Raw genomic sequence first — 25,579 nt, 5'->3', positions numbered from 1 at the left:
ACGATTAGATCAGAGCTTTGGGAGTTTCTCCAGCACTGGTAGAATCAGGTGGTAAAAGCGAGGAAGTGGGAGCAGTCCACTAGCGTCAGTACTGCTGAGCCTGGGGACCCCTGCCATGGCTGGGCTGTCTGCCTTGGTCCTGTGCACATCAACCACTGCTCCTGTTGTGGAGAGGCTGGGGCTCGGGGGCACGTGGTGCAGCATTTATGCACAGCTGTATGCCTTTTCATATGATTCAATATACTATAGCTTTTCAAACAAATGCCAACAGCTAAAGTTCAAACTGAAGACCTGTAAGTTCATGTTTTCTCATGAACTTGACGTTTGAGCTTGTATGTAATAATATTTTGCATCCCAATCTTTTGCTTTCTGACATTCTGGAACAAATACCTAGGATTCTTAAATTATTTTCTACTTAGAATAATATGATGTTTCAGAATTAGAATTTTTATAGTTGGAAGAGACTTCAAACCGCAGCAAGATAACCTACTCTCTTCATTTTAGTTTAAAAAAAATGAGTTCCAAAAAAGCTAATAATACATTTTAAATCACACTTATTTTATAACTTATTTATAACACTCTTTCTCCACAAAGTATTAGTGGGGGGGAGTCCAAAGTCATACTAGCTAATGGTTAAGCCAGAAATAAAAATTAAACCTGATTTCATCAGTCCACGAATCTTTCTACTTTTCCACATGGCCTCATTCTGAAGGTTCTCTGTAACTAACAGTGATAATAAAAATCATTGATTACTGAAATAACCCAAGGTTCTCAGATCTAAAGGCATGCAGTAGCTAGCATATTTTTATTATGTGCAGAGAATCGTGACGAGCACTGGGGATAACATTAAAGAGTCAACATTTTAGAAACTGAGCAGCTATTTCCTTACTGTAAATCCAGTACTCTTAACTTAAATTCAATGCATTTTTAATGATTTAGAATCCATAAAAATACTCATCTCTAACACTTAACATGCCAGTGGTTCACAAGCTTTCTCTCAACTTCCAATCCTTAATCATCCTTCATGAGAATAAACTCTTGTATTAAAGAATTTCCTGGATATTGACAATGGTCCAAAGTGCTAGAAATAGCTTTCCTTTATTTAGTGTAAGAAAGTAATAAAAAGGGAGAAAGAAATAAAAATGGAGAAAGAGTGACATTGTGAAAAAGAATTAGCTTTCTAAAGATTTTTACCATAGCCTCAGTTTCTTTTACGAAAATCTATTTCACTTTTGTACCCTTTAGTAATTTTGGCCAGTTATGATTCAATTAAAAATATCTACTGCATATCTACTATGATCAAGGCATCTTCAGATAGACATTAAAGGTAATATAAAAATAAGTACTATAGTCTTGGCCCTAAAGAAGCTTATAATAATAACATCACATACAGTTATAGAAAGTTCATAAAAATACACAGTAAAAAAGAATATTGGGTTAGATATCAAAAGACAGCTTCTAGCCTTAGCTAAATTTATTAACTGTATAATCTTTTGTGAACCACTTACTCTCTTTCTGTTTCAATTTCCCGAAAGGTACTTTAATTCACAGGATTATTATTAAGGCCAAATATGATAATCTCTCAGCAAGGCACAGGGGAAAAACAGACTTAGCCCTGGTCTGAGAGAGACCTACTGCTTCCCCCTACTTGGTCTCATAACATTTTCCTTGTCTCATAACTTTTATTTTATTTTCTTAGTTTAAAAGTATATATACTTGTAGTAGAAAATAAGTGTATAGAGAAGAAAAAAATCCATAAGTTCAATAATTCAGTAACTCACATAATCACTACTAATCTGTTGATTTTTCAGTCTTTTTTTCCCCTTTTTTTAATGCATCTCTCAATTAAAACTTAGGCACGGGTAATCATAGATATTATACTGATTATACAGTTTTATGCACTAAATTATTTTAACTTTATACTCTACATAAGCATTTTTTCATTTCATTCTTTACAATCATAATTATTAATGGCTCCATTGATAGTGTATCACACAGACGTACGAAAACACTTGATATTTTCCTAATGTTTGTTACTTATTTACTAATATTAATAATGCAGTTGTGATAATCTCTGTATGAAAATATTTGCGATTTCCAAATTGTTTCCTTAGGGTCAACAGGTTGGAGGGTATGAATATTTTCTTGTTGCCTAGTCGCTAAGTTGTGTCCAACTCTTTCGCAATCCCTTGGATGTAGCTCACCAGGCTCCTCTGTCCATGGAATTCTCCAGGCAAAAATTCTGGAGTGGGTTGCCATTCCCTTCTCCAGGGGATCTTCCTGACCCAGGGATTGAAACTGTCTCCTACATTGGCAGATGGATTCTTTACCACTGAGCCAACAGGGAAGCCCCTTATGAAATATACTCCAAAGTTGTATTTCAGAAGGGTCTGAAGTAATTTACATTCCCATCAACAGTGGTCTGCAGTGTCTGTCCCACCAGCACTGAGTGCCCTTATTTTAAAAATATGCACATAAAAATAAAAATATATTTTTTCAATTTTAATAGAAAAATAACAAATACACACACACACAAATTTGGTGTGTTAGTCTTCTATTGATGTTTTAACAAATTGCCATAAACTTAGTGGCTTTAACATAAGACTCATTTATTACCTTACAGTTCTGTAAATCAGAAGTCCAACATGGGTCTCACTGAGCTAAAGTAAAGTGTGGCATGGCTATGTTCCCTTCTGGAGACTCTGGAGAAGAATCTGCTTCCTTGCCTCTATCAGCTTCTAGCAGCTGCCTGCTTTCCTTGGTTCCTGGCCCCCTTCCTCTATCTTCAAAGCCAGCAACAGGGATTTGAGTTCTTTTCACATTGCATCTCTCTGACTTCCTCTTCTATCTCTTATTTAAGGGCTTTTATGATTACATTGGGCACACCTGGATAACCCAGGATACTCTTCCTGTTTCAGGGTCAGATGATTAGCAAACTTAATCCCATCTAGAATCGGAGCTCTTCTTTGCCATGTAACAGAATACATTCACAGGTTCTGGATATTAGAAGGTGGACATCTTTGGTGGATGGGGGCATTATCCTGCCTACCGCACTTGGTAAGGCCAAAAGGCAACTCCTTGTTTTAATCTGTCTTTCTTTCTTGACTACTGGTCTTTTTTTCCATTGGTATACTATAATATTTCTTATTTTGAATGAGTGCTTAATATATTTATGTATATTTACCTGTTCTTGCCCTTATTTTGACAAATATTTTTCCTTTTGGTCAACTCTGTTTTAAGCTTAACAATCTGTACATTTAATTTTTTTATGGTAGATAAACATATGCTTTATTTGTCAAACATAAAAGAGCTCCTAGCACATTCCAGCAAAACAAAGTTGGGCAATCCAACAAAACAGTAATACAGTTGGCCCTGTCTATCCACAAGTTCCTCATGCCAGATATGGAAGGCAGACTGTTCTATATCATTTTATATAAGAGACTTGAGCATTTACACTTAATAAGTATAAACTTCTTTATAAGTGGCCACATCTATTGATTTTGCTCTTTATAATTTTCCTCTGTTTTTCATACTTTAGAAAAAAATTTCTATGTAGAGATCAGATAAATATTCCTATATGTTGTTTTCCAATTAAATATTTAACCATTTAGTTCATCTGAATTTATTTTGGTGCATGGTATGAAATGAGGATCTAATATGATCTTTTTCTCCTAAATAGCCAGTTTGCCTGTGGTAGAGACAATAAACTATTTCTAATTTCCTTTTAGGTACATAACACCCCAAGTTTGTGCTAGGGTAAGTTACAGTTTGCATTTCCAAGCCCTGCTTGCAGCGAGGTGGGGCCTTCTTACCAAGTTTGGGCCAATGTGATGAGAGTAGGAGGATTTCAAGGTCAGTCCTATGAGAACAAAATGCTCTCCCTGGTCCCCCTCTCCCTCTTCATATGGGATTATGGGATGCAATGTGACTACAGTGCTGATGCATTGCTCTGGACTGTCCTGCCAAGGTCATCTTCCTATGGGAGCAACAAGTTAAAGGAACTTAGGTCCCTTTGTAGGACAGAGCTGCCTATGCCTAGGCCTCCCTGCCAACTCTGGACTATCACATTAGAAAGAAATACTATCTTGTTTGAGTTACTATATTTTGAGATACCTCATATAACAGCTTAACTGTTCCTTGATTGAGAAATTAGCTGCAGAATAGGATTTTGCATTTGAAAAGGCATTTGGCACTGGCTTAGTGGTTAGGCTGCAGGCTGAAAAGGCAGGTGGCTTGTGAGATACAGCAAAACCACTGCCTGTGATGACCTAGAAATGGGTGGGAAAAAATCAGACTACTCTGTTTCCACCTCTTGCTGATTTTAGGATGGCACTACAAGAGAGGCGGAGGCAAACAAGTGTTGGCTGGTTTGCCAGCACAGACAGAAGGGACAAGAGCTCTGCTAAGAGAGTTTCTCTTTGCACAAGGCCTGCTATCCAAATTTAATGAGAATCTAGGAATTTGAAGCCTCAGGTTGCTTCTGTATCTTTAAATGGCAGGAAATAATGTCTTTTAGAGCCTGTCTAGCAGCAAAGATCAAATTAAAGGTGTTATTTTCCAACCCAGGCCTAACTTTTTTCAGATGGTATCCACGAGGCCACCATGAAATTGAGGGGAAAGGGATAAGCTGAGCACAAAAGGAGTAAAGGAAAGGAGATTCAGCAGGAGTAAGAACCATAGCCTTAAGTAAACATCTTTGGGTACGGCTACATTTACATGAACCTACTGGATGTAAGTAGAGAAGAAACCTACTAAGTGTTTGAGGGAAGTGTGTCACCAAAGACACCACAAAATGGTTCTACAAAACTTAAAGATTGCTTGATTCCTAAAGCAATCCTGAGGTCCCCAAATCAGCACCAGCAAACACAAAAGACACAGCCCCTAAGAAGGGCATATGTTGCAACTGCAGGTGTATTCACTATGAACAGTGGACCCACGAAGAGCCTTCCCAAGGTCAAAATCAAAACTCACAAAGAATAATCAAAGCAGTTACTCCCAGAGAACCATGAAGACCTGATAGAAGCCAGAGATGCCAGATTTCAAGCTAGATGCAGCGACTGGACAGAACTGTGGACTTTCTCCTTTGAGGAAGGACGAACATGTTTTCTGCACAGGCAGAGGGGGCACGTGTATACTCGGAAACATTAGATAGCAGAGACTATTAACTGTCTTTTTACATCCATTCCCACTTTCTTTCGTTATAGTATCCATGCATTTGTTGTTGCTATTATTTCTTAAGTTAATTTACAAACCAATTTTGTTATGTGGGACATAGGACAAATCCTCCCACTTCTACAAAAAGAGACCAAATATAACATTCCATGGGGAAAATGAGGCTTCCATAATCTTCAACAGGATGTACTTGTTTCTAGCTAAGATTTCCTACCCAGAAGAGCACTACTTAATTGAGTGCTCTGTACCACTATCTCTGTTTACACTGTGATCAGTTCAGTTCAGTCACTTAGTCATGTCTGACTCTTTGTGACCCTATGGACTGCAGCACGTCAGACCTCCCTGTTCATCACCAACTCCTAGAGTTTACTCAAACTCATGTCTATTCAGTCCGTGATGCCATTGAACCATCTCATCCTCTGTCGTTCCCTTCTCCTCGTGCCTTCAATCTTTCCCAGCATCAGGGTGTTTTCAAATGAGTCAGTTCTTCACATCAGGTGGCCAAAGTATTGAAGTTTCAGCTTCAACATCAGTCCTTCCAATGACTATTCAGGATTGATTTCCTTTAGGATTGATTGGTTGGAGGTCCTTGCAGTCCAAGGGACTCTCAAGAGTCTTCTTCAACACCACACTTCAAAAGCATCAATTCTTCAGTGCTCAGCTTTCTTTATTGTCCAACTCTCACATTCATACATGACTACTGGGAAAACCACAGCCTTAACTAGATGGACCTTTGTTGGCAAAGTAATGTCTCTGCTTTTTAATATGCTGTCTAGGTTGGTCATAATTTTTCTTCCAAGGAGCAAGCATCTTTTAATTTCATGGCTACAGTCACCATCTGCAGTGATTTTGGAGCCCCCCAAAATAAAGTCTGCCACTGTTTCCAGTTTCTCCATCTATTTGCCATGAAGTGATGGGACTGGATGCCATGATTTTTGTCTTCTGAATGCTGAGCTTTAAGTCAACTTTTTCACTCTCCTCTTTCACTTTCATCAAGAGGCTCTTTAGTTCTTCTTCACTTTCTGCCATAAGGGCATTGCTGCTGAGCTACATAAGGATGGTGTCATCTGCATATCTGAGGTTATTGATATTTCTCCCAGCAATCTTGATTCCAGCTTGTGCTTCATCCAGCCCAGCATTTCTCATGATGTACTCTGCATTTAAGTTAAATAAGCAGGGTGACAGTATACAGTCTTGATGCACTCCTTTTCCTATTTTGAACCAGTCTGTTGTTCTATGTCCAGGTCTAACTGTTGCTTCCTGACCTGCATACAGATTTCTCAAGAGGTAGGTCAGGTGGTCTGGTATTCCCATCTCTTTAAGAATTTTCCATAGTTTATTGTGATCCACACAGTCAAAGGCTCTGGCATAGTCAATAAAACAGAAATAGATGTTTTTCTGGAACTTTCTTGCTTTTTCGACGATCCAACGAATGTTGGCAATTTGATCTCTGGTTCCTCTGCCTTTTCTAAAACCAGCTTGAACATCTGGAAGTTCATGGTTCACGTATTATTGAAGCCTGGCTTGGAGAATCTTGAGCATTACTTTACTAGCGTGTGCTGCTGCTGCTGCTGCTAAGTCACTTCAGTCGTGTCCGACTCTGTGCAACCCCATAGCAGCCCACCAGGCTTCCCCGTCCCTGGGATTCTCCAGGCAAGAACACTGGAGTAGGTAAGTGAAAGTGAAGTCGCTCAGTCATGTCCGACTCTTGGCGACCCCATGGACTGCAGCCTACCAGGCTCCTCTGTCCACAGGATTTCCCAGGCAAGAGTACTGGAGTGGGTTGCCATTTCCTTCTCCAACTAGTGTGTGAGATGAGTACAATTGTGCGGTAGTTTGAGCATTCTTTGGCATTGCCTTTCTTACGGACTGGAATGAAAACTGACCTTTTCCAGTCCTGTGATAGCTATATATATCTATTTTTTTCTTTAGCATCCTTGCGCTGTAACTGGGGGCATTGCTGCTGAGCTACACGTCCAGCTCCTCTTGCAGATAGGTGTGGCCATATGACTAAGTCTGTACCAGTGGGGTGTGATTAGAATTAATACATACAGCTTCTTGGTCAACACTTAAAGATGTAGTCACTTGCCCTGGATGTCCTATTTTTCCTTCCTGTGGACTGGAATGAAAGCACGATAATGAGTCAGCTTTGACCACCTGGACAGGAATATTACCACAGGGGATGTTAGAACAACAGAAAAGGAACTTGAGTTCCTGGAACAGAGCTGCCTACCTGGTCTGGGGCAGCCCATTATCTTTCAGACTGTTTCTTGGGAGAAAAATAAACTTATTTATTGAACTTGTGTATTTTTAATCTTTTTACACAGCTTAGCCTATCCTTTACAAATAAATAGTCTGTCAATAAAAGTTGACTCCCAAGGTTTGATTTAAATAATGAAATTTAGGAATCAACATTTGTTAAGTACGTCTATTATGTCCATTTTCTTTCATAAGTGCTTATAATTTTAATATTATTTTAGGTTAGATATATTTACAACACATATTTTTGCTACTTTGTATTTTAATTTTATGATTTATCTTAGAAGCATGAGGGTTCAGGGTTTATGTAGTCAAATCTACACATCTTTCCCTTGTGATTTCTTTCATTGTTTTCACACTCAGAAAAGCAGTCTCTTATCTTTCTTTCTCTTACTCTCATTATTGAAGATCTGATATGATCATTTTAGATTCTCTTAATTAGTGTTTTCACTCCAAAATGTGATATTAGCACATGGTAAAGATATTCTCAAGCAGAGTTAAGAGTATAAAAATAAAAAGTAAATCTCCTTTCCACCCCAGACTTCTAGGTTTCCAGGCTTCCTCCTCAAAATCAACCAACGGTAATGGTTTCTTTCAGCAACAGTCCTTGCCAAATATATCCCTCCCACTTTTTTTCTAAGTAGGAATATATTAAACATAATACTATAAACTTAGTCTTTTCTAAAACTCAACAATATATCTTGGAGATATTTCCAAATCAGCACTTAACAGAACTTTTACTCCCTTTTCACAGCTACATACTATTTCACTGTATACTTCATCATCACTACCCCTCTGCTGAAGACATTTGGGTTGTAATCAGCCTTTTGCTATTACAAGCAAAACCATACAAACATGACTGTCCTTCCAAAATGATATAACTTTATATGTGGGCTAATTTTCTAGAAGGACAACTACTGGGTTAAAGGACATGTACATTTTTAATTTAATAAATACTGTAAAAATGCCCTCTAAATAGAATTCTCCAAATTACTTGTAACACCTGTTTTTCCCCTATACCTCAGGCAACACAGCACATTATCATACTTTTTCATCTTTGCCAATAACAGATACATAATTGCTTTTTCATTTTTCTTTAACTATGATGAAGTTGTTGAATATCTTTTCTTAAGATTTGTATTTTAATTTCTGTAATTACTTCCTCATATCTACCACTCATTTTCTTATTGCCTTGCTATTTTTCTTATTGGTTTGACAGAGTTCTTTTCAACTAAGGAAATTATCCCTTTGTCTTATTGTTGCAAACATTTCAGTTTTCAACTTTTCTTTTGACTTTGTTTTATAGTATATATATACGTGTGTGTATTTTTATAGTATATTTAATCATGCAGATATACTAAACTTTTACATAGTCAAAAGTATTATACTTTTCTATGGCTTCTGAGATTTGTGTCTTAGTTGGAAGGCCTTTGCCATTCTAAGATTATTTAAAATTAGTCTCATATTCTAATATTTCTAAGGTTCATATTTTATACTTAAATGGTTGATCCAACTGGAATTTACTTAAGTGGTAAGGACAGATATAGGGCTCTTCCTCATTCTTTTTCAGATAGCTAAGCAGTTATCATAAAACCATTTACTAAACAACTCATTTTTTTCTGCAATAATCACTTTAAATTTAAGATTGTCAGCTACAAAGCATTTTACAATGGAGTATATTTCTAGAAAATCTACGTTTACTAGAACCATACTATTTAACTATTTATCATATGCTAGTAATCTATTATTAATATTAATAAAAATTACATTGATTTGAAAGATAATATATCATGGAAATTACTGGATACACCTGTGATTAAAAGCAGATATAACCTACTATAAGTTCACCTTCTAGAAGTCTGTAAATTGTTTACTATGCATGCCATATTTCATTTAACACTATAGAGTAATGCCATTTAGTTTTTTTTTTTATAATTTGCTTCCCAATCATAGAAGAAATGCTTTATAGTTCATTATTCTAAGTTCCTTATTTATTTGTGGTGTTAATAAGAGAAAAGTGGCAAAATAATTTTTCTTCAATTTTCATTGGTACTATGTAGATAAAAGAAATACTGATACTATGAAGAGATAAAACACCATTAGGAAGGTGGTATTAATAGTTGTAATTGAAGAAAGGGCTAATCAGAAAGCTGCTTCTCTCATGTCTTAAGACTCATAAAAGCTAAGCTACAGGAAGTAAAAGGTACAGGGTCACTATTCAGAAGGCTGGCTCAGAAGTTCAAAAAGCTTCTAGTGAAACAGGGGTACAGAAACAGATCGCTAAATACTTGTTTCAGTGCTGGCTAAATGCACAGAAGGTCTTTATCCCTTCTGGTTCAGTGTCAAATGGGAGTCTTAAGCTTAAAAGTGGTAATCTAATGAGGCTTCTAGTCAAAAATAGGCATTCTAACTGTAGCATTTTCATTGTAACAGCTGTTAATAATTAACATTGTAACAGTTGTTAATAATATTGCTCTAAAGAAATATTGCATGATTATCAGAGAAATGCAAATCAAAACCACAATGAGGTACCATTATACACCAGTCAGGATGGCTGCTATCCAAAAGTCTACAAGCAATAAATGCTGGAGAGGGTGTGGAGAAAAGGGAACCCTCTTACACTGTTGGTGGGAATGCAAATTAGTACAGCCACTATGGAAAACAGTGTGGAGATTCCTTAAAAAGCTGGAAATAGATCTGCCATATGACCCAGCAATACCACTTCTAGGCATACACACTGAGGAAACCAGATCCGAAAGAGACACGTGCACCCCAATGTTCATCGCAGCACTGTTTATAATAGCCAGGACATGGAAGCAACCTAGATGCCCATCAGCAGACGAATGGATGAGGAAGCTGTGGTACATATACACCATGGAATATTACTCAGCCATTAAAAAGAATTCATTTGAATCAGTTCTAATGAGATGGGTGAAACTGGAACCCATTATACAGAGCGAAGTAAGCCAGAAAGATAAAGACCATTACAGTATACTAACACATATATATGGAATTTAGAAAGATGGTAACGATAACCTTATATGCAAAAAAAGAAAAAGAGACTCAGATGTATAGAACAGACTTGTGGACTCTGTGGGAGAAGGCGAGGGTGGGATGTTTCAAGAGAACAGCATCGAAACATGTATATCTAGGGTGAAACAGATCACCAGCCCAGGTTGGATGCATGAGACAAGTGCTCAGGGCCTGGTGCACTGGGAAGACCCAGAGGGATGGGGTGGAGAGGGAGGTGGGAGGGGGGACCGGGATGGGGAATACATGTAAATCCATGGCTAATTCATTTCAATGTATGACAAAAACCACTGCAATGTTGTAAAGTAATTAGCCTCCAACAAATAAAAATAAATGGAAGAAAAAAAAAAAAAAGAAATATTGCATGGACATAAATGAAGTCTCATTTCAAGGGGATAATATTCCCATATTCCTTATATGATAGGTGAACACACAAAGGATGGAAAATTCAATTTATACTTTCTTTTTATGAAAGGTTCAATCTCTCAGAATTCTTTCTTTCTTCTCTTTCCTTTCTTTGTTTACATTTCTTTATGAGCTCTACTTATTTTTCATACCATTTTCTCTACCACAGAGTCAACTCTTTGTTAGTCCTATAATTTTATATTTGGAAAGGATATGAAGGGATATAAAACTAGAGAGAAGCAGTAGAATAGATGGCCCAAAACAGAAGAAAAGGTACCAGAAATACTAGGAAGCATTTGTAAAGAATGCACTATTGAATTTCAGCTTATACTGAAATTTGTACTTAAAAACTGTAGATGCTTTAAAAACAAAAACTATATATTTGAAAAATTAAGAACATTTCAAACACAATGAAACTCATCTGTTAAAATCTCACTCAGAAGGATAGGACATGAAGACCAGCATTCCACAGGAACCCAAATGATATCTGCCTTTAAAAATACGAAACACTTATACTCTCAATTTTCTGGAAAGATAACATATTTTGAAAATCTGAAAATGAACAGCATTTATTTTGAAAAGGAAAAATTCTGTTCCAAATAAAAGTCAACATCTTGTACCTAAAATCTACTCCTTCTCCTCCTGGGTCCTGTGTGTCTGTTAACGGAATCAACAATGTCAGAGTCTCCAAAGTGCAACCTCAGTCATATCATCTCTGATGTCTTTCTCACATGTTCTCTCTGACACCTATGCTATCCTTTCCATTCCCACAACTTCTCAGGGTAAGACAGTCATTCTGGACTCCTCACTTTCTGTTATTCCCTTTATTCAGTCCATTAGCAAGTCCTTCAAAACATAATCAGATTTGACCACTCCTCACCACCACCACTGCCACCACTATGGCTCAAGTCAGCATCATCTCTCATGTGGTTTATTGCACTGATTCCCTCCCTGGTCTTCTCACTCCTGCATTCTCAATAAAGCAGCCTGTGATCATGGTTCTCTTCGGCTCAGAGCTTCCAATGATTTTCTAGCTTGAAAAAAGTTGAAGTCCTTACGAGGTCTTGAAGGACCTGGTCTCACACTCCCATCACCACCCATGACTGGTCTCATTTCCCAACCCTCTTCCCATAAAGTCTCTGGTTTGGCTCCAGCCCTGCCAGTCTTCCTGCCAGGTTTGCTCTTCTCTTGCCATCCTGTATACTTGCTGTTCTCTCTGCCTGGAATGCTTGCCCCTTACATAACACATCATCCATCCATTCATTCCTCCAGGCTTTACCCTCAAAAGGTATCTTCCCAGTAACAGGTTTTTTGCCCATTTTCCCCTGAAATTTCACCATCCTTTCACTTCTTTCCTATTTCAAATCCTTCTTTCCTATTTTTTTTCCACAGCACATACTATACATTTAACTTACTTATCTAGTTTATTGCCGTCTTCCCAACTGGAATGTAAACTGCACAAGTCAGAGATTTTCCTACTGTGTTTTCTGCTGTATTCCCCATGTGCAGAAAAGAGCTTGGCACACAGGAGGAGTTCAGTGAATTTAGTTGAATAAATGAACTAATAAGTGAATAAACAAATGAAACAAAAGGATGACTCCAGCTTGGGCTCTCACACTGCATCCTTCCTTGTCTCCTGCTGGTACTCTTAACCCTCTGTAATCAATCCTACAGTTCAATCCTACAGTCTTCAAATCAATAGTTTACCTAATATAGGTCTGATCCTATTGCTGCTCAGATTAGGAACCTAAGTGGCTCCCAACTGTCCAGTGAGGAATTGTGGTTCTAAGGGATGGCATCAATATCATGCATAATCAGGATACCCTTTTCTAAACTCATCTCTACATACTGCTTTCTTATGCTTTCTTCTGTATACCAGTATCTCCCAAACGTCAGTCATTTACAGCTCTTTGTTAATGGGAAAAATTTTATCAATGGCTCTTAAGGTCAAATCCAAGGATTCCAGTTTGATAAACACTAGGAAACTGACATCCTGGTCAATAAAAATATTTTTTTAAATTACAGATTATTATTGGTTAAAAAATCTTCTAATACTATAACCAAAAGGAAAACAAAGTTCTAAAATCTTCATATACTCTGTATCCCTTGAGAATAAATCCATATACCCCAGGTGCAGAAATGCTGCTATACAGAAAAGAAGCTACCTACCCATCCCAGAAGAAACTTGTGCTTAACCTGCCTCTGTGCCTTCGTTCTTGTTGTTCCTCTACCCCGGAATATCTTTCCCCTAACTATAGGTATCAAAATCCTATTTGTCCTTCAATGCCTACTTTAATCATCACCTTCTTTATGAAACCTCGTTTCTGAGATCCTCAGCCAAAACTTCTCTGTCTCTTGTGGCATTACCTATTAATACATTATTCTTCCTTTTGTTCTAGTATTATTTTCCCATGGTTATTATAGCTCCTGGATAGCATGAAGATTAACTTATTCTCTATGTATTTACACAAAAATTAGTACAGTATCTTCCATATGACAACTAATAAATGTACACTCAATTATTTACCATGTCAGCGGAAAAAATGCTACTATAAATATGACCCTCTACTGATTTTAAAAATGCAACTGTTTACTAAAAGCTTATAACCAAACATATATAATACACTGATAACAGAAAAATGTGGAAAAAAAATTTTAAGTTATTTACATGATTTACCTTCTTTTAAGCATTAAGTCTGATACAGGGATGCACCTTAGACCAGTTCCCAAAACCATAAGAAAGGACGTCAGAAGCACAGTTATCCGAAGACCTGAAAGAAAACAAAAACATCTGGATTATTCTCTATTTTCTCTTCAAGTAAGTCAATGTTAAGAACAAAGGTTTTTTTTTTTTTACTTAATCATACTGGTATTAAATTCTAATATGGCCTTTCTCTGTAACTCCCAACATGGGAAGGGAGAACTCTACATGCTGAAAATGAAATGATTTTAACTTTAAGAGAAAACCTGAATGATCACATCAAGGATTGAGTAAAAACTTCTATGAGCTCCAGTTTTTTTAAATGAATGGCTAATAATGCTTTGTTCAGATATAAGACTAAAATATATAGAGAATAATTTTAAAAGATGTTTTAGTTTTACATCTCAAATATAAAATTTCCAATTTTCAAAGCCAAGCTGTTAATTTAAAAAATTCTAAACTGCCCCCATAGTTGTTTTTTTTTTTTACATGATAGATTATTGCTTTAAATTTTCTCAAAAAATGACAAGTGGCCAATTACTTATTTTATCTTACAATCAGGACAAATTTGTTATAAGGTCTTAAGAGATAGCCCATTAGAACCCTTTGACTATTAATACAATAGTATTAATATAATAGTATTTAATGTTGTTGATTTATCAAATGGCTTTCAACTTATAGAATGATGTTGTTTAAAAAAAGGAGAAAGCATGGTTTCGGGTTTTAGAAGATAATGTGGATCAGACAGCTCTTCCCTTTGTATCCCAAATATGATCAACTATTTTGAAAATATGTGCCAAGGGTCAGTTATGTGGATAACAGAGCAAAAGAAAATATAAAATGTAAAAACAAAGTAACCAAAACCAGATACAACAGTCTGGCTGTGGCTGAATAATATAACAAGATTCTGTCTTCCTATTGTTGGAATGCTGCACTTTTCTTATCACTAAATTAATGCTGTCTTACTGTTTTGTGGCAGCCACATCACAGAGGTGGCTCATATGGAGTATGTGGCAAAAATAGCAACATTTCTTCCAATTTTTCCCAGACCCAACACCCTTGAAACCATTTCACAGTGAACAGACTTAAACTGTTTTATGCAAATTTTCTCTTTTTTTTCCCCCAGTTTTCTTTTCTTGGCAGAAGGGAGATGGTTAAATGTTTGGTTTCCAAAGGGCTTCTCTGCTTGAAGGAAATTGAAAGTCAACAAAACTATAATTATGCAGATTAAACACAGCAAGGAAAATAAACTTGAGATTCAGATCAGGCACACACATGCTACATAGAGGATAATTTGTGACATGAACTGAGTTAGCTTTATATGATCTGAATATGATTAATATAATTTGGCAGAAGGAATAACATAGAAAATTGTGCTCAGGAACAAGTAATGCATACATACTGCTCATTTACTGCTTCTACTAACAATGCAGATTTTAAAACCACATTACAGCCACAGGAAATAAAGTATAATTAATAAAAAGTACATTCATAGTCATAAATATCCTAAACTTGCAAACTGTTGCTCTTGTAAGGTCATACTGGGTGCCCTGAGATAGTGGATAAAATTTTATCAATTTGGGTCTATAAGGCTCACATTCTACATTATGTTTATTTCTTCCTAGTTGGTTTGTAATTAAGGTAAATAGCCACCAAGTGGGCAGTGGGGCATTGTTTATAGCCCTAGGGTCCAAATAACTAGGTTTCCTATTACTACTGCTCAAAGCTAGCACAAAACAGCTGATATAAACTTTCAAGAATAAAGAACTTGTGAAAATCTGATTACTATAAAGCAATCTTACAGGCACAACTTGTGGCTTTCTTATTTTTAATTGTTGCCAAATATTATCCAATCCACCTCAATTGATGCTCAGTTTTGAATAGAATGCTTTCTTGCTTTTTTGATCTCATTTGAATTTTGACAAGGCAGGACTCTGTAGTTTCATGTACTGAAAAAGACAGCAACTGACTTTGGCAAGAAGTCTGAATTCCCCAGGAAAAATATGCTTAGGAGACATCTAGGACCATCACATAAATAAATCCCAAGGGATTACAGTACTAGGATGTGAATGCAAAAACCATCTGATGAAAGGTACAGGAATAATTTTGGAAAACTAAATATGATAATAAAAATAAATTCTACTCAAATATGGCATCCAGACTTTACAGTAAGCCCCTTTCCAATGGATGATAGCACCTTTGCTGGGAACCTACTGGGTACAGGAAGACAGCCTCCACAATTGGTGTCTAAATATCATGATACAAAATTGAGTGCCAAAAAAAACCCACAAAACACCCAACCCCACTCCACCACACACACACACACACACACAAACACATCCGCAGTGGATGCATGGAAATAAGTTTTATCTGGAAAAACTGTCCGCCTCAGGCTCCATCAGCTGGAATGAAGATAAGCTCTAATTGCTCCTAGTATAGACCACTTGTCCCTATCCTCCACAGCCAGAGCCTCGCCACCTGGATCTGCCTCCGAGACTATGAGGACTAATTACATTGTGCCTGTTTTTCCTGTTTACACTAGTCACAAAAGACCCAAGATTCACAGGTCATCCTTATCCCAATATGGCTTCACACATCCTAAAATCTGACCTCATCTCTGCCAGGGTCTGAACTCCCAAAATCTTTCCACTGTGCCTTCTGGAGCTCTCAGAATCTGCAGATCAGTGGAATCACCCCCCCCCCCCCATTATCAAGCTCTTTCATAAACACTGTCTTCATCTTTTTACTCCTCTGAAACCTCTTCCCTGAGGACACTGCTTCCCCAGCCACTTCCAGATCATTGTTACTCTCTCCTCTCTAAATAAAACTCCCAGTCTCTTCTCTCTTGATGTTTTGATTTTCTCTGGTTGAAGCAGTATGATGATGATGTGCCTTGCTGTAGTTTTATTCAGGCTGCAATTTGTTCTGTGTGGTTTTGTTTATGCTATTTCTTCTACTAGGATTATTGTATTTCTGGGTTTAAGGATATCAACAAATTTCGAAATTTTTCTGGCATTATTTGTTCAATCTCTCCCTCCTACCCCATTTCATCTTACTCCATGCCCTCTTCCCTTAACCAATCTCTTCATCTGGGACTCTAATTATACATTTATTAGGCCACTTAAAACTACTGCTCACTGATACTTGTGGGGTTTTTCTAATCATTTTTTTCATCTGTGTTCCACTTTAGACAGTATTTATCACTCCATCTTTAAGTTTGCTAATCTTTTCTTCTACAATGTTTAATCTGCTATTAAAGCCTATCTAGCATGTTTTTTCTGGTTTCAGACCCAGATTACATCCTCATCTCCAGGAGTTTAACGTTGGTCTTTTTTATGTTTTCTGTGTCTCTCCTTAACATGCTTTCTTCTATCTTCTTGAACACATGTAATATACCTATTCATAGTAGCTGCTTTGATGTCCCTGTCTATTAATTTTATCATCTGTGCCATTTCTTGGTCTGTTCTAAGTGCTTTTTCTCCTTTTGAAATGTTCTATTTTCCTGTTTCTTTGCATGCTTGGTAACTTCTGATTTGGATGTCAGACAATCTGAATTTTAACCTGTTGGGTAATAGATTTTTTTCAACTCCTTTTGAACAATGTTCTGGGATATAGTTACTTTTGATCTTTTCAAGGAGTACTTTTAAGTTTTATTAGGTGGAACCAGAGCAGCCTTTAGTCTAGAGCTTGTTAGTCATTACTGCTGAGGCAGCACCCTTCTGATCATTCAATCCAACCTCCTATGTATTATGAGGTATTCCCGTTTTGGCTGTTGGGAATGGGAACTATTCCCAGACTTGCATGAACTTTGAGAATTGTTCTGCCTGCTTCTTTCTGGTAGTCCTTTTCTCAGACTTGAGTAGTTTCTTCACGTGTAAACTGCTAGTCAGTGCTCAGCTGAAGACCCAAGAGGAACTCCCTGCAAATCAAGAACTCTCTCTCTGTGAACTCTTTTCCTCTCTGGTATTCTTCCCCAAGAATTCTGGCTACGGTGGCCTCTTAAACATCTCAACTGTCTCCTCAACTTAGGGAAACTGTGGGGCTCTGTTTGAACTCCGTATCTTTGGGTGAAGCAATTGTAAGGATCACTGTCCTGCTCTACCTATTGTCCAATGTCTGAAAACCACTGTTTCATATACCTTGATTTTGTTTTCTGTTTTGAGTAGTTTAAGATGGAAGGATAAACCCAGTTCCTGTTACTCCATCATGGCCAGAAGAGCCATGGACCCAGTTCTGACTGTCATGCTCACCACTCCCAGCTGTGACTGCCTACAGACCACCACATACCTGCCTCTACATCATTCATCCTCAAGGCTTAAACCTGTTCTGGCTCATTATTACTTCTGAGGACACTATATCTTTCATAAATCTGGTGATTTCAATGCAAGACATGACCTTTCCAATATCCAGGCCTCTCAGTCTCCTGACTTCTTATTCGACGATCACGTCCTCTACCCTACTTTGGTTGTCTACTCTCTTGGTTAAACTCTGACCTTATATCTACCATAACTGCATCCACGACACAATCCCAATTTCAAGCATCCCATTCTTCAACCATGACCTTCTCTCCTTCCCACTCATTCCTTCCAGTACTCTAAATTCTTCATCCATTGGGAATAACAATTTTGGAGCCTACTCCTTTTTCTCATCCATCTCATGTGTGTCTTTTTCTCGTTTACCTAGTTTAGATTCTGTGGTCCATTGTTATATCACTCTCTACATAATCCTCTACTCTGCCTGCACGTAGTTAGTCATACACATTTGGCAAACTGCACCTCTTGTGATCTCTCTCTTCACCAACTCTGCCCATGCCTGTGCTTGCCCAACAGAACAGGCTGGAGGGAGACACACAACCATGCTAACTGGTCACACTTTTTTTTAGTATATGTGCTGCCGAAGCGAGCACAACTGGTCACACTTGAAATGAATGCCCAGTCACTTAAAGCAGTCCCTCTGAGCTGTCCAACAATCCTACTACAATCTCCTAGTCTGTGTATTCTCTCCTTTCCTAGGAAATAGTATTACAATTTATCACATCTCTTCAATTTTCCAAGAATTGTTCTCCTAGCTTCATTGTCAGGTGGCAATATTGTTTCTTATTTTCTGAGAACTATAAACAATGATAACTCCCACAAGCTCCTAGCACCCACCATCTGCATCTGTAATCTATACGCTCTATCATTTTTTCCATTGCCATTGAAGAATTAGCTGTCAATACTTCTTTCTAAGGCCAACCTACCTACTTGTGCTCTTGAGGACTGCATCCCATTTTGTTTACCCAAGGACATGGCTACGGCAGTTCCTCCCCCTCCCTCTAACATTGTTATTTTCTCCCTTTCTTCTGAATCCATTAGGACATTGCATTCCAGAAAAATGCTTTAATATCTCTTATCTTTAAAATACCTTCTCAGTAGTCACATTCTCCCCTGGCTACTCCTTCATTTCTCTGCTGCCCTTTACAGTGTGTTTAACATAAAAGTCTACACTCTTGAACTTACCCCCACCACTCTAATGAGACTATTCTTTTAAAAGACACCAAAGATCTCCATGTTGCTAAATCTAAGGCTCTACTCTCAGTCCTCACTAGCTGGTTCTTCCTTCTCTCTCCAAGCTCTAAATGTTGGAATGCCCCTGCGCTGTCTTCTTCTGAAGCAACATCCCTCTCCACAGGTGATCTCACTCAGCTCCAAGACTAAATACCATTGCTGTTGTTGCTGCTGCTAAGTCACTTTAGTCATGTCTGACTGTGTGTGACCCCATGGACAGCAGCCCACCAGGCTCCCCCATTCCTGGGATTCTCCAGGCAAGAACACTGCAGTGGGGTGCCATTTCCTTCTCCAATGCATGAAAGTGAAAAGTGAAGTCTCTCAGTTGTGTCCAACTCTTAGCGACCCCATGGACTGCAGCCTACCAGGCTCTTCCGTCCATGGGATTTTCCAGGCAAGAGTACTGGAGTGGGTTGCCATTGCCTTCTCTGACTAAATACCATTACAGGTTGACGACACACAAATTTATTGCTCAGGCAATAAACTGACAGTTTCAGCTCAGTTCAGTTCAGTCACTCAGTCATGTCCGACTCTACCACCCCACGAACTGCAGCATGCCAGGCCTCCCTGTCCATCACCAACTCCCGGAGCTTACTCAAACTCATGTCCATTGAGTCGGTGATGCCATCCAACCATCTTATCCTCTGTAGTCCCCTTCTCCTTCCGCCCTCAATCTTTCCTAGCTCTTTTCAAATGAGTCAGCTCTTCGAATCAGGTGGCCAAAGTACTGGAGTTTCAGCTTCAACATCAGTCCTTCCAGTGAATATTCAGGACTGATCTCCTTTAGGATGGCCTGGTTGGATCTCCTTGCAGTCCAAGGGACTCTCAAGAGTCTTCTCCAACACCACAGTTCAAAAGCATCAGTTCTTCAGCTCAGCCTATCCTATTTCAAATAGGCATTTCAAATTCTTGACCTGCAGGCCAGATTCATGATCTACCCCCAAAATGCTCCTCCCACAATCTTCTACATCTCAGTAAACTGCAGCTTGATTCTCCCAATTACTTATGCTAAAAAAAAGTTGAGAAAGATCTTAGAATCCTCCAAATTCCTCATACTTCACCTCTGCCTATCCATCAAAGAATACTGGCAAGTCTACTTTCAACATGTATCTGGAATCCAACCACTTCTCAAGTCCTTCACTACTTTCACCCCAGTTGGAAGTCATCACCAGCCGCATCTGAGTTGGTCCATTACCCCTTCAACTGGTCTCCCTGCTGTGACTCTTGTTCTCAAGATATTAACAGTCATCATTTTACCCTCCTGCTCAAACCTTCCAGTAGAGTGAGCCCTCCTCACATCTTCATGACCAGCATCCTTACGGTGGCCTTGAGGCTCAACTCAGCCACACAAGCCTCATTTGAAATTAAAGCCCAGTCACTTAAAGTAGGCCCTCTGAGCTGCCCAACAGTCCTTCTACAATTTATTTCTCTACTATGTATCTTTCTCAGATATGTCAAACAAGTTTATGACCTTTGTCTTTGTCCCAAAGAGTCTTGTCCAGAATTGCCAAGGTGTGTTTCCTTTCTCCCTCAGGTCTCTGCTCAAACACACATTATCAGTAAGGCCTTCCCTGACAGTCTAGATAAAGTATCACCCAATCACACCCCCTTTCTCCCCTGCCTTACTTCCATTTTTCTCTAAAACATTGATCACCATCTGACACACTATAAGTCCTTTGGTGCCTGGACCTCCTCATTAGAATGGAGGCTCCATGAGCGCTATGTCCCGAGAGCTCAGCACACATTTGGGTGCTATCTCCTTCTTGAAATTTTCTTCATTGGCTTCCAGGGCACACACCCACTCTTGGCTCTTCTATGATCTCACTAGGTAGTCCCTTTTTATCTCCTTGCTGGAAAATGAAAAGTGAGAGAGTACAAAAGCAATTTCAGAAAGATAACTGGTCTTCTACTAAGTTGGGTGGGAATTATATATGTGTAATTATCCTATATATATAGTGAATATAATTATAATAAAAAGGACAAAAATTAGCATTTTTCTACCTTAAAAATATAGTTGGCTAAATTTATGGAATAATATTGAAAAATGCTCCTGTTAAAAAGTTAAAAGAAACAATAAAATAGCATTTCCCCTTAAGTTATCCAACCTGGTAAAGAATGACAGAGGAACTGTCACAGACTGAAGGAGATTAACAAGAAATAACAACTGAATGTAATTTGGGACCCTTGACTGAATCTTAGAACAGGGGGGAAAAAAAAGAGACATTTGTGGAAAAACTAGTAAAATCCAAATAAAGTCTAATGTAGTTTAAAGCAAAAAAATCAAAACAAAGAAAACCCCATTCAGTACAAGAAACTTTCTCAGCAACTAGCACATATCTCTGCCTGGAAGTTCCACACTTTCCAGGTCTGGATACTTTCATTGTAAGATGGTTCTTTCCTTTATTCCTTTGAGTTACAGCTTCTTGTAACTTCATTCAGTTTAGTTCTTCCTTCTAGAACTATGCACATTAAGTCTAATTCCTCATTTACTTGATTTCCACACATTTATATCCTGCCTGAAGTTTCTTTTTGAAGCTTGACACACCCAATTCCCTTCATTTGACATATTATGATTTTTATACCCTTTACATTCTTGTCACACAACTTTTAAAGGACTCCACTTTGCCAATGGCCTTTCAAAAATTAATGCCCAGAACTGAACATTAGAAGCATGCCAAACTATTTGTCTTCTTTTAGATACTACACTCCTGTGCCTAAAATTGTCCTCTACTTTTTAGCACATACATCACATTGGTCATGAGTCATTTATCCATACTTTTGTGGTATAGTTCAACGTCTTAACATTCAATCCTATGACCATTTTTCTCACAGAATCACACTGGCAAGTGGTAGTGAGACGTCTGTCTAGAGCATTCTCTATGAAAAGAGAGTCTTCATCTGTAAGCTTTATCTGAGAGTTAAAAATCTCAGTTGGCACTTGCAGCTGGTCACATACACACACTTTAAAGTTGCTGTGCACCCTTTTCCAGAAACCAAAGCGTCAGGTCCTGAGTTCCCCAACAGCTCTTCCTGGGCTGGAGTCATCTATTACAGAAAGCCAACTCATTACTTCCTTGTATCTGGACATCATCACTCTATTTTCTGCCTGTCACCCTCAACACCCCCAAACCCCTTTGAAGTCAAAGCATCAGTCATTTTTGTCAGATGTAGAAAACACACACAGCATGTGCATGGGATGCTCTTATATCCACACATGCAGAAATTTGAACATCCAAAAGTCGCTTAATCCCTGCTGTTGCATAATAGGACTTGATTTACAAAACAAACAAAAAAACAAACAAAAAACCAGTATCTGCAAAGAAATCTTCCCTTATTTGTCGCTTTGGGGATGGGGGGTTCCTAGTCAGGCATGGGATGCCAGTAACACTCTATCACCTCATATAACCCCTAAGACGAAGTCGAGGGAGGCGGCTCCCCCAGGAGTAACATCGCCGGCCGGAGCTCCCGGGACCCCCTCACCTCTTTTGTCCAGAAGCCACATGAACGCGAAGCAGGGCAGGAAGCCGATGGGGCCCCACAGCACTAGCAGCGCGATGTCCCAGCTGGAGAAGCCGTAGGCCTGGCGCGCCGAGTTCTGGATGGGGCCCCAGGTGTTCCAGACCAGGCCCTGCGCGAAACCCAGCAGCGAAAAGAGCAGGAGCACCAACCAGCGGCGCCCGTACACGCGCCCGGGACTCGGGACTGCCGCGGGCAGTGCCGCCGCCGCCTCCCGGCTTCTCCAAGCAGCCCCCGGCGCAGGCCCGAGTCCCGGCCCTAGCAGGGGCTGCCGTTCCTCCTCGCTGCTCCAGCCCGAGCCCATCTCGACGCGCGGCCCGCGGGGCCAGTGCCCTGCGCGGTCCGGATGGCCGCCGACCAGCCCCGCGGGGATACTGCCGGGCGAAGCGGAGGCAGAGGTTGCTTCGGTCGCCCTGGGCCTCCCGGCCGCGTTGCTGCGCCTGCGCCGCGCTAGCCGGACCCGGGCGGAGAGGAGGGGCAGGAGAGACCGGAGAGGAGGGGGCTGGGGTGCGGGACGCGAGGTGCTCTGTCTTCTGGGGCTGGAGAGGCAACCTGGGCGAGAGAGGGAGTGGAGCCGGGGTCCCAGAGCGCGGACCGGGAGGCGCTGGAACGATCGGGAGGAGCGCCGCTGAGCCTGGGGAAAAGGGAACTCCCGGACAGGCTGTACAGAGGAGGTTGGGCGAGGAACCTGGATTGTTGGAGGAAGTGTCCAAGTTTACGTCATGTGCCCAGTAAACAACTCGAAGATCTCCCGTCACTTAAGCTAATGCTTGTTTCTATATTAGGTTAATTCTCAATTCTGAAGGATTTATAACTTCAGAATTTAGAGCGGAAGATAGATTAAGACTGACGCGCAGTAGGAAAGATTGCCGCATGAAAATCGTTTTTTATGTACAGTAAGTACTGTCTTATTTAATCAGACACTTTTCAGTGCTTTACATATCCAACGAGGAAATTTTAAACGAGTCAATTTAGTTCATATATAGAAGATATAGATATCTTTCTACTCTTTAGCCTGTCATTATTAGGAGGGCAATAAAGATATATTTATTAAACCTGAAAGATTTTTGCCCCCAAATAACCTAGATCCATCTCCAGTTATGATTTTGACTAAATGAAGAGTAAACGAGAAGACGGGAAGTTGTCGATCTCTTGATCAAGCAGGCAACAATTGCATTTATTTTGATATACAAATCCAAACAGCTGACGTCTGACAGCTGACGGTTAGTGTCCTGAAAATCTAAGTCAAGCGACATGGCTTGTTCAGGGTCGGAAATCAGTCACAAGGAACGCAATTAAAGCACGGTAGCCTGAGGCTCACATTCCCGGCAGCCACGAAACCCAGGTGGAGTCTTGTTGCTGCCAGAAGGACAAGAGAGATGGGGAGAGACGGGGAAGAGAAGCGTGAACTCTCCTGGTATCCAAGGCTAAGAGTGACTGCACAATAAAGAAAAGGCAGAGCCACCACCTTCCACTGCCTTGAGCGCCACAAAAAAAAAAACCAACCCATTCCCTAAAACTCCAATACCGTTGGGAGGAGGAAAGCGCCAAGGTGAAAAGGAAGGACCAGACTAAGAAACGAGGAAAAGCAGAAGCGAAGCCAAGAAACGTCTTCAGTAAAAGCAGACAACGGTTTGGAGAAGGTAAGAAGGGCCACAACCGAGACCACGTGCATACATTTCAAGCACCCCCTGAATCAAAACAAACCTGCGTGGCCCCGCCCATTCCCCATCACGTGACGTCCAAGCTCGGGCAGCTTCCGGAAGAGCTCGGTAGCAACCGCTGCGATTCCTTCCTGTGCTGAGGCTTCGCCGCCAGAGTTTCGGCCTCTCTCAGACCGGTTCCCGCTCCGTTTCTCTTTTGGTTTGGGCTGAGCCCGTGCAGTGCTTGCCATGGCAGTAAGCCCCGGGACGATCACTAATGCGGACTCTGCATCGGGAGGTGGAGAGGACGAAGGTAGGTAGTAGGCAGGTCAGACCAAGAGGTTGTAATCCTCTGTCTTCTTGACACCTCTCATATGACCGTTTGTCTCTAAGGCCTAGCAGTAAGCTATGAGGAAAACTGTTTTCTAATAAACGTGACTTTGTTCAAATTGTGGCACCCAGCTTTTAGGTCGACTGGTCCAGTTTCCCTCCATCCTACAAGTGTTTCACCCATGAGGGTGTTGTGAAGGTTACAGTGGATTGAACCACCCTTGAGACACATGGGGTTATCTTGGACTTCAGTGAACAGGATTATGATTTCAGTGCAATCCTGCTTTAGAGAACGAATAAGGTTTGAAGGTTGGTGAGCCTAAGATCCCTATTAGGATTTGAATGATTGCTCCATGCCTGGCACTGTTCTGGGTACTGCCACGGATCCAGAGACCTTTGACTGTATGTAACAATGCCTTTCCCCAATTGAGTAGAGGGGTCTGGAAGGGCAAAAGAGTGACTAATGCTTGGTAAAATGAATACTTCAGTAGTGCATACTGAGTGAGGATTGTCATCAGGAAAGATGCCAGTGGGGAAAAGATAAATACTTCAAGGAGGGAATAGATTGAGGTGGGCCTTTATCATTTGATGAAACAGTGACAAACTTAGGTGGTTATGCTGGGGGTGGAGCTGTGAGTCATGGGAAGACAGGGAGCAGAAAAGCATAAGATGGATATGATTGGTAATCAAATAGTCATGTTTGTCTAGAGGAAGAGCTGACCATTCCAAGCCGAATCAGCAAATTACAATTTCTTACTATCTGACCACAATCTCCTGCCTTTATAACTCCCTTGTTTATGCACCCCAAAGAGTTCCTGAGCTTCATCTGTACCTCCAGCCCATTGTTACATTTTCTGTCTATCTGTATCCCCTTATCTAGTTTAGAGTGCATGTCAGAGTTTATTATTCTGATCTTTCTCTTGAAAATACACTATTCTCTTGTCCTTGCTTGCCTTTTACTCCTCTGACAAAACCCA

The 25,579-nt window shown here is 39.8% G+C and overlaps 2 protein-coding genes across 8 annotated transcripts in view; one reads left to right on the top strand and one right to left on the bottom strand.

The window, feature by feature from the left end:
* SLC49A4 (solute carrier family 49 member 4) overlaps positions 1–23,021 on the bottom strand; it is a 98,651-nt gene extending 75,630 nt beyond the window's left edge. Inside the window, exons 1-2 of the mRNA XM_020912777.2 lie at positions 22,594–23,021; positions 13,544–13,637 (exon numbers count right to left, since the gene is read on the bottom strand). Of these exons, the coding sequence (XP_020768436.1) occupies positions 13,544–13,637; positions 22,594–22,933 (434 nt within the window). The 5' untranslated portion in view covers positions 22,934–23,021. The remainder of the gene's footprint in view (positions 1–13,543; positions 13,638–22,593) is intronic.
* A 155-nt stretch (positions 23,022–23,176) lies between these two features.
* HSPBAP1 (HSPB1 associated protein 1) overlaps positions 23,177–25,579 on the top strand; it is a 58,119-nt gene continuing 55,716 nt past the window's right edge. For 3 of the 7 annotated variants that reach the window (XM_020912775.2, XM_020912772.2, XM_020912773.2), the window contains exon 1: positions 24,280–24,585. In XM_020912775.2, the coding sequence (XP_020768434.1) occupies positions 24,522–24,585 (64 nt within the window). In that variant the 5' untranslated portion in view covers positions 24,280–24,521. Of the gene's footprint in view, positions 23,526–24,278; positions 24,586–25,579 lie in introns of those variants that run through there. The other 4 variants (XM_020912774.2, XM_070466067.1, XM_020912771.2 and 1 more) reach the window with 4 other exon arrangements.

The sequence above is a fragment of the Odocoileus virginianus genome, chromosome 4 (genome assembly GCF_023699985.2).
Source record: "Odocoileus virginianus isolate 20LAN1187 ecotype Illinois chromosome 4, Ovbor_1.2, whole genome shotgun sequence".
NCBI classification, from domain to species: domain Eukaryota; kingdom Metazoa; phylum Chordata; class Mammalia; order Artiodactyla; family Cervidae; genus Odocoileus; species Odocoileus virginianus.
Note: the sequence above shows the minus strand (reverse complement) of the source record. Positions and strands in the feature narration are given on the sequence as shown.